General features: G+C 43.4%; 1 protein-coding gene across 1 annotated transcript in view; it reads right to left on the bottom strand.

The window, feature by feature from the left end:
- Positions 1-1,724: 1,724 nt before the first annotated feature.
- map2k6 (mitogen-activated protein kinase kinase 6) overlaps positions 1,725-8,887 on the bottom strand; it is a 50,605-nt gene continuing 43,442 nt past the window's right edge. The window contains exons 10-12 of the mRNA XM_061884956.1: positions 7,234-7,373; positions 7,068-7,113; positions 1,725-4,270 (exon numbers count right to left, since the gene is read on the bottom strand). Of these exons, the coding sequence (XP_061740940.1) occupies positions 4,193-4,270; positions 7,068-7,113; positions 7,234-7,373 (264 nt within the window). The 3' untranslated portion in view covers positions 1,725-4,192. The remainder of the gene's footprint in view (positions 4,271-7,067; positions 7,114-7,233; positions 7,374-8,887) is intronic.

The raw sequence follows: 8,887 nt of genomic DNA, 5'->3' as shown, positions 1-8,887 counted from the left end.
CTATGAGTTGGGAATTTGTGTTAGATGTAAATATAAACAGAATACAATGATTTGCAAATCATTTTCAACCCATATTCAGTTGAATATGCTACAAAGACAACATATTTGATGTTCAAACTGATAAACATTTAATCAAATAATCATTAACTATTAACTTTAGAATTTGATGCCAGCAACACGTGACAAAAAAGTTGGGAAAGGTGGCAATAAATACTGATAAAGTTGAGGAATGCTCATCAAACACTTATTTGGAACTGTGCAGGCTAATTGGGAACAGGTGGGTGTCATGATTCGGTATAAAAACAGCTTCCCAAAAAATGTGCACCCCTTTGTCCACAACTGTGTGAGCAAAATAGTCAAACAGTTTAAGAACAACGCTTCTCAAAGTGCAACTGCAAGAAATTTAGGGATTTCAACATCTACGGTCTATAATATCATCAAAAGGTTCAGAGAATCTGGAGAAATCACTCCACGTAAGCGGCATGGCCGGAAACGAACATTGAATGATCGTGACCTTCGATCCCTCGGACGGCACTGTATCAAAAAACGAAATCAATCTCTAAAGGATATCACCACATGGACTCAGGAAGACTTCAGAAAACCACCGTCACTAAATAAAGTTTGTCGCTACATCTGTAAGTGCAAGTTAAGGCTCTACTATGCAAAGCAAAGGCCATTTATCAACAACACCCAGAAACGCCGCCAGCTTTGCTGGGCCTAAGCTCTTTTAAGATGGACCGATATAAAGTGGAAAAGTGTTCTGTGGTCTGATGAGTCCACATTTCAATTTTTTGGGGGAAACTGTGGACGTTGTGTCCTCTGGATCAAAGAGGAAAAAAACCAACCGGATTGTTCTAGGCGTAAAGATGAAAAGCCAGCATGTGTGATGGTATGGGGGTGTATTAGTGCCCAAGGCATCCAGAAACGCAGCCAGCTTCTCTGGGCCCGAGATCATCTAAAATGGACTAATGCAAAGTGGAAAAGTGTTCTGTGGTCTGACGAGTCCACATTTCAAATTGTTTTTGGAAACTATGGACATTTGTGTCCTCGGGAACAAAGAGGAAAAGAACCATCCAGATTGTTATAGGCGCAAAGTTCAAAAGGCAGGATCTGTGATGGTATGGGTAACTTACACATCTGCGAAGGCACCATTAATGCTGAAAGGTACATACAAGTTTTGGAGCAACATATATTGCCATTCAAGCAATGTCATCATGGACGCCCCTGCTTATTTCAGCAAGACAATGCCACACCACTTGTTACAACAGCATGGCTTCATAGGAGACAGGTCTGTAGTCCAGACCTGTCTCCCACTGAAAATTTTGAAGCCTAAAATACGACAACAGAGACCCCGGACTTTTGAAAAACTTAAGCTGTACATCAAGCAAGAAGGTATTATTATTGAGTGTTGTTAAAAGAAAGTGATGTAACACAGTGGTGAACATGCCCTTTCCCAACTACTTTGGCACTTGTTGCAGCCATGAAATTTTAAGATAACTATTATTTGTATTATTTGTTTGAGCATCAAATATCTTGTCTTTGTAATGCATTCAATTGAATATGAGTTGAAAAGGATTTGCAAATCATTGTATTCCGTTTATATTTACATCTAACACAATTTCCCAACTCCTATGGAAACAGGGTGTGTATGTTCTTTCCAAGTCTGTACGTGCAACCACGCCAAAACGCACAATGCAACGACATAAAAACATCCAAAGCAGTCGTACGGAACAATAAAGCCTTTATTTATTATTTTCTTTTTTTTTCTTTTCTTTTTTTTTTGTCTTTCCAAAGTTCAAGTTTGTCAGTCCCACCAAAATGAGCAGGTGGCAAATAGAGTGAAGGATTAAGAGGTAGAGCAAGTGTTCCGTTCTCATTGTGAGCCGGTGTAAAAAGTCCACTTTTACACTCCTAAAAAGAGAGGCCGGAGGGGGGCTTTTTTTTTTTTTCTTCTTAAAAAGGAGGATGGGGTGGGGGGGGGGGGGGGGGGGGCAATAACAGCAGCTTGTTTACGGTGTTGCTCACATTCCCTTATAAGTCCCAAATCACAAAGGAGGTGGAAGGAGGCGGCACTACAGTGTAAAGCGGAGCAACACTACTGACATCACAGTCTGGGAACACTTGGGGGAGTCGGTCCTGATGCTGCATAGAGGGGCTCGGGCGGGAGTGGGCCGCGGGAACCTGAGCGGCACATCCGAAATAGGCCCTGCTAAAAAGATCTTTATGTATGTATGTATGTATGTATGTCACACTGCAATAAAATAAAACTACTACCAGACACTCAGCTGCACTGTCGGAGTCAGACAGTGTTACATTAAAAAAAAAAAAAACAACAAGGAGATAGTATTTACATCTTCAACATATAAATTATTCCCCCTAACAATGCATGTGTGTGTGTGTGTGTGTGTGTGTGAGGCATAAAAAGAAAAGACACAAACAAGCGCCTTAGGTGAAAAAACAAGAAAAACTAATTTTAAATCCGGCTAAAAATGTAAAATAATTTGATGGCATTTCCAGGTTGGTATCCATGGCAACAGTGGAGTCAGTTAAAGGTTGGCTTGGACCAGGGGTGTCCAAAGACTTTTTTTTTTTTTTTTAGGAAGTAAAAAAATACAATGAATTCATTATTGTTAAGATATACAGTGAAGCAAAAAAAGTATTTAGTCAGCCACCGATTGTGCAAGTTCTCCCACTTAAAATGATGACAGAGGTCTGTCATTTTCATCATAGGTACACTTCAACTGTGAGAGACAGAATGTGAAAAAAAAATCCAGGAATTGACATTGTACGAATTTTAGAGAATTTATTTGTAAATTATGGTGGAAAATAAGTATTTGGTCAACCATTCAAAGCTCCCACTGACGGAAGGAGGTTTTGGCTCAAAATCTCATGATACATGGCCCCATTCATTCTTTCCTTAACACGGATCAATCGTCCTGTCCCCTTTAGCAGAAAAACAGCCCCATGCTTCACAGTAGGTATGGTGTTCTTGGGATGCAACTCAGTATTCTTCTTCCTCCAAACACCGCGAGTTAAGTTTATACCAAAAAGTTCTATTTTGATTTCATCTGACCACATGACATTCTCCCAATCCTCTGCTGTATCATCCATGTATCCATTTTTGGTATAAACTCAACTCGTCGTGTTTGGAGGAAGAAGAATACTGAGTTGCATCCCAAGAACACCACACCTACTGTGAAGCATGGGGGTGGAAACATCATGCTTTGGGGCTGTTTTTTCTGCTAAGGGGACAGGACGATTGATCCGTGTTAAGGAAGGAATGAATGGGGCCATGTATCGTGAGATTTTGAGCCAAAACCTCCTTCCATCAGTGAGAGCTTTGAATGGTTGACCAAATACTTATTTTCCACCATAAGTTACAAATAAATTCTTTAAAATTCCTACAATGTGAATCCTAGGATTTTTTTTGTCACATTCTGTCTCTCACAGTGATGAAAATTACAGACCTCTGTCATCATTTTAAGTGGGAGAACTTGCACAATTGATGGCTGACTAAATACTTTTTTGCCCCACTGTATTAGGAGCATTAATATGCTGTTTATATAGATGTGGATGTTTTGTTCAGATAGCTTTTTATCGAACGCGTAAAAGGTATCGATTAATCTTTAAAAGGTTTGGACACCCCTTCCCTGGGTAATTATGTGTTGCTATATGTTTAGATTTTTATTTCCAGACATGTTTTTTCTTTTTATATCATATTAGTGTTTTTTGATTGATTTGACGATTTGTAGCTCCTCCCCTTTCCCAGCGTGACCTCTTGACAATATCGGGTGACCCGAGGAGAGGGTTAAAACTGGCGTCGTGATGATGCAATACGGGCAGGATTCTCACACGCACACACACGCGGACAATATACAGTATCAAAACGCCGCGACGACACTAAAATTGTAATAAACGTGTCAAAAGAAAAAAAAGAAAAAATGTCCGTCTCTGTTAAAAGAATCGGGGAAATAAAAGCCACAAAGTTCATTGAGCGAGTTTTCGGGGTCAAACCTCTCCAGTTAATGTTTGCATCAATCTTCTCTCTTCCTGCTGAGCGCGGCTGCACGAGAGTCCGTCATTTCATTTCTTTCTCTTCTCTCTAAACAAACCAAAACAAAACAAAACAAAAAAAAAAACAGTAGGCCATCGTCGGTGCGTTGATTGAGTGAGAAGCGGCGCCGACACGGGATCAGTCGTCCAGGACGACCTTGACGAAGCTGGCCACGTCTGTCTCTTTGGAGTCATGCAAGGTGAAAAAGGGATGTTTCTGTAAGGCAAAGAGGGGGGAAAGAAGGTTTTAAGTGGCACTTTTTAAAACATTGTTACTTTTTAAGCACCTTAAATGACATTTTAATACCCTAATTCAGGGGTCGGGAACCTTCTTGGCTGAGAGAGCCAAGAAGCCAAATATTTTCAAATGTATTTCCCTAAGAGCCATTTAATATCTTTTTAACACTGTACACAACTAAACACGTGCATTTTTAAGTTAGACCAGCATTTCTAGAGTATAATAGATCTCATTGTTATTCAGAAGCTAATTGTGGAGGGGGGCGTGGCCTGCAGGCCTGCAGCGAAGCGGGGTGTGGCCAGGACCGGCCTTAATCAGCGTAGATGGCCCACCTGGGCCTTGTTATCTAATCACCTGTCGCTCTGTTATAAGCAGCACCCAGGAGGAGAGACGGGGTTGGGGCTGGAGCCAGAGCGCGAGTGAGGACGAAAATGAAAAAGACAATTGCTGGAAAGCGACTGAGAGACTTATTGAAAAATAAAACAATACTGTAACCCTAAAAGAGGCCTTCATGTCGGTGCTCGGTGATCTGAAGAACCCCCAGGAGGGCAAGCCCCACACTAACCGATAATAAATAAATTACTTCTTACCATTAACGCAACTTCTTGAACATAAAAAAGCATGAGAATATTTTATATCCATCCATCCATTTTTCTACCGCTTATTCCCTTTCGGGGTCGCGGGGGGCGCCGGCGCCTATCTCAGCTACAATCGGGCGGAAGGCGGGGTACACCCTGGACAAGTCGCCACCTCATCGCAGGGCCAACCCAGATAGACAGACAACATTCACACTCACACACTAGGGCCAATTTAATGTTGCCAATCAACCTATCCCCAGGTGCATGTCTTTGGAGGTGGGAGGAAGCCGGAGTACCCGGAGGGAACCCACGCACTCACGGGGAGAACATGCAAACTCCACACAGAAAGATCCCGGCCTGGATTTGAACCCAGGACTGCAGGAAGTTCGTATTGTGAGGCAGACGCACTAACCCCTCTTCCACCGTTTATATTTTGAACGTTATTTTAACACTGTTTACATGTGGAATTATTCATTATCTATCGTGTTAAGCAATGTCAGCTCAGATTTACCTGAGAGCCAGATGCAGTCATCAAAAGAGCCACATCTGGCTCGCGAGCCATAGGTTCCCTACCCCTGCCCTAATTCCTCTTGTGTGACATTTGTTTACTCAACTAATAAAAAAAATGTTTTTGTGATTTCCCGCACATTAAGCGGTTATTAGAATTTTGTATGCGGCTGCTAGACTTTTGAAAAGAACAAGGAAGTACGATCACATTACGCCTGTACTGGCTCACCTGCACTGGCTTCCTGTGCACTTAAGATGTGACTTTAAGGTTTTACTACTTACGTATAAAATACTACGCGGTCTAGCTCCATCCTATCTTGCCGATTGTATTGTACCATATGTCCCGGCAAGAAATCTGCGTTCAAAGGACTCCGGCTTATTAGTGATTCCCAAAGCCCAAAAAAAGTCTGCGGGCTATAGAGCGTTTTCATTTCGGGCTCCAGTACTCTGGAATGCCCTCCCAGTAACAGTTCGAGATGCCACCTCAGTAGAAGCATTTAAGTCTCACCTTAAAACTCATTTGTATACTCTAGCCTTTAAATAGACTCCCTTTTTAGACCAGTTGATCTGCCGTTTCTTTTCTTTTTCTTCTATGTCCCACTCTCCCTTGTGGAGGGGGTCCGGTCCGATCCGGTGGCCATGTACTGCTTGCCTGTGTATCGGCTGGGGACATCTCTGCGCTGCTGATCCGCCTCCGCTTGGGATGGTTTCCTGCTGGCTCCGCTGTGAACGGGACTCTCGCTGCTGTGTCGGATCCGCTTTGGACTGGACTCTCGCGACTGTGTTGGATCCATTATGGATTGAACTTTCACAGTATCATGTTAGACCCGCTCGACATCCATTGCTTTCCTCCTCTCCAAGGTTCTCATAGTCATCATTGTCACCGACGTCCCACTGGGTGTGAGTTTTCCTTGCCCTTATGTGGGCCTACCGAGGATGTCGTAGTGGTTTGTGCAGCCCTTTGAGACACTAGTGATTTAGGGCTATATAAGTAAACATTGATTGATTGATTGATATACAGCTTATACTTTTTTTTTTTTTTTACAAAGGGGTACACTTTATAAATTTTGTATTTTTTAACGGGGAAAAAGATCATTCTAAAAGTAATCCTCCAGTTCAAATCTACATTTGATATTACAACAAATATTTTAATGTGGGGCATAAAAGGAACCCCATTGCATTAAAAGTGACAGCAGGTTGATGCCAAAATATTTGCCAAATTAAGGGCAATATCTATCCATCCATTTTCTACCGCTTATTCCCTTTCGGGGTCGCGGGGGGCGCTGGCGCCTATCTCAGCTACAATCGGGCGGAAGGCGGGGTACACCCTGGACAAGTCTCCACCTCATCGCAGGGCCAACACAGATAGACAGACAACATTCACACACTCGGGCCAATTTAGTGTTGCCAATCAACCTATCCCCAGGTGCATGTCTTTGGAGGTGGGAGGAAGCCGGAGTACCCGGAGGGAACCCACGCATTCACGGGGAGAACATGCAAACTCCACACAGAAAGATCCCAAGCCTGGATTTGAACCCAGGACTGCAGGACCTTCGTATTGTGAGGCAGACGCACTAACCCCTCCGCCACCGTGGAGCCAAATTAAGGGCAATATCCATATTTTGTCTTTTATCCCCCGTACGAGAACACATCGTTATTAAAATGCAAAAAAAAAAAAAAAAAACACTTACCATTAATTCTGTATAAGCCGGTCTCTCATTCGGCTTCTTTCTTAAACTGTGAGCACACAGAAGAAAGCTGAGGTTAATACGTGGAGAACACCTCCCTCTGCTGGCCATTTACCAAAGTGCGCTTTACATATACATGGTTTTTGAACAATTTCCAAGTGGCTCTCACCACTGGGAGATGAAGTCTACAAAGTCTGGAGAGAAGCGGTCCGCGGGCAGCTGCGGGGAGGGCTCGTCCACCACCTGCTTGAGCTGCTGGAAGGGCGTACCCCACGAGTCGTAGGGGAACTTCAGAATGGCCAACTCGATCTAGAGCACACGTACACAGGGTTGGCGCTGGGAATTTTTCCAAATGGGGTCCCGGGGACCCCATCGAGTCATAAAAATGAGGTCCCAAAGTACATTTTTGGGGTCTCACTTTTTTTGTAAGCGTTTTGAAAAAGAATGATAAATGTATGCATTGTCCTGTTGTAGCTCACATTCTATATTGTGTTTTGGAAAAAAGTTGTCATAAACGTTACTTAACTCATTAAAAAAAGAATACAAAAGAAAACAAATTCTTACGAAAATGTAACGTATTTTTCGGACTATAAGTCGCAGTTTTTTTTTTTCATGCGACATATACTCTGGAGCGACTTATGTGTGAAATTATTAACACAATACCGTGAAATATCAAATAATATTATTTATCTCATTCGCGGAACAGACGAAGAAAATGTCAGCAATCGTCACACATCCATCCATCCATCCATCATCTTCCGCTTATCCGAGGTCGGGTCGCGGGGGCAACAGCCTAAGCAGGGAAACCCAGACTTCCCTCTCCCCAGCCACTTCGTCTAGCTCTTCCCGGGGGATCCCGAGGCGTTCCCAGGCCAGCCGGGAGACATAGTCTTCCCAACGTGTCCTGGGTCTTCCCCGTGGCCTCCTACCGGTTGGACGTGCCCTAAAAGGCGTTCGGGTGGCATCCTGACCAGATGCCCGAACCACCTCATCTGGCTCCTCTCGATGTGGAGGAGCAGCGGCTTTACTTTGAGTTCCTCCCGGATGGCAGAGCTTCTCACCCTATCTCTAAGGGAGAGCCAGGAAACTCTTTTCGGCCGCTTGTACCCGTGATCTTATCCTTTCGGTCATGACCCAAAGCTCATGACCATAGGTGAGGATGGGAACGTAGATCGACAGGTAAATTGAGAGCTTTGCCTTCCGGCTCAGCTCCTTCTTCACCACAACGGATCGGTACAACGTCCGCATTACTGAAGACGCTGCACCGATCCGCCTGTCGATCTCACGATCCACTCTTCCCTCACTCGTGAACAAGACTCCTAGGTACTTGAACTCCTCCACTTGGGGCAGGGTCTCCTCCCCAACCCTGAGATGCGCCATCGTCACACATGTCAATCAATAAGAATTCGGGTCATGGCAGAAGTGCATTGTGGGTCATGGGATGCTAACTGCTATATGCTATATCAGGGGTCACCAACGCGGTGCCCGCGGGCACCAGGTGGCTCGTAAGGACCAGATGAGTTGCCCGCTGGCCTGTTCTAAAAATAGCTCAAATAGCAGCACTTACCAGGGAGCCGCATCTATTATTAAATTGTATTTATTTACTAGCAAGCTGGTCTCGCTTTGCTCGACATTTTTAATTCTAAGAGAGACAAAACTCAAATAGGATTTGAAAATATTTTAAAGACTTGGTCTTCACTTGTTTAAATAGATTCATTTATTTTTTTACTTTGCTTCTTATAACTTTCAGAAAGACAATTTTAGAGAAAAAATACAACCTTAAAAATGATTTTAGGATTTTTAAACACATATACCTTTTTACC

This window comes from Nerophis ophidion, linkage group LG23, assembly GCF_033978795.1.
Source record: "Nerophis ophidion isolate RoL-2023_Sa linkage group LG23, RoL_Noph_v1.0, whole genome shotgun sequence".
In the NCBI taxonomy this organism is placed as follows: Eukaryota; Metazoa; Chordata; class Actinopteri; order Syngnathiformes; family Syngnathidae; genus Nerophis; species Nerophis ophidion.
Note: the sequence above shows the minus strand (reverse complement) of the source record. Positions and strands in the feature narration are given on the sequence as shown.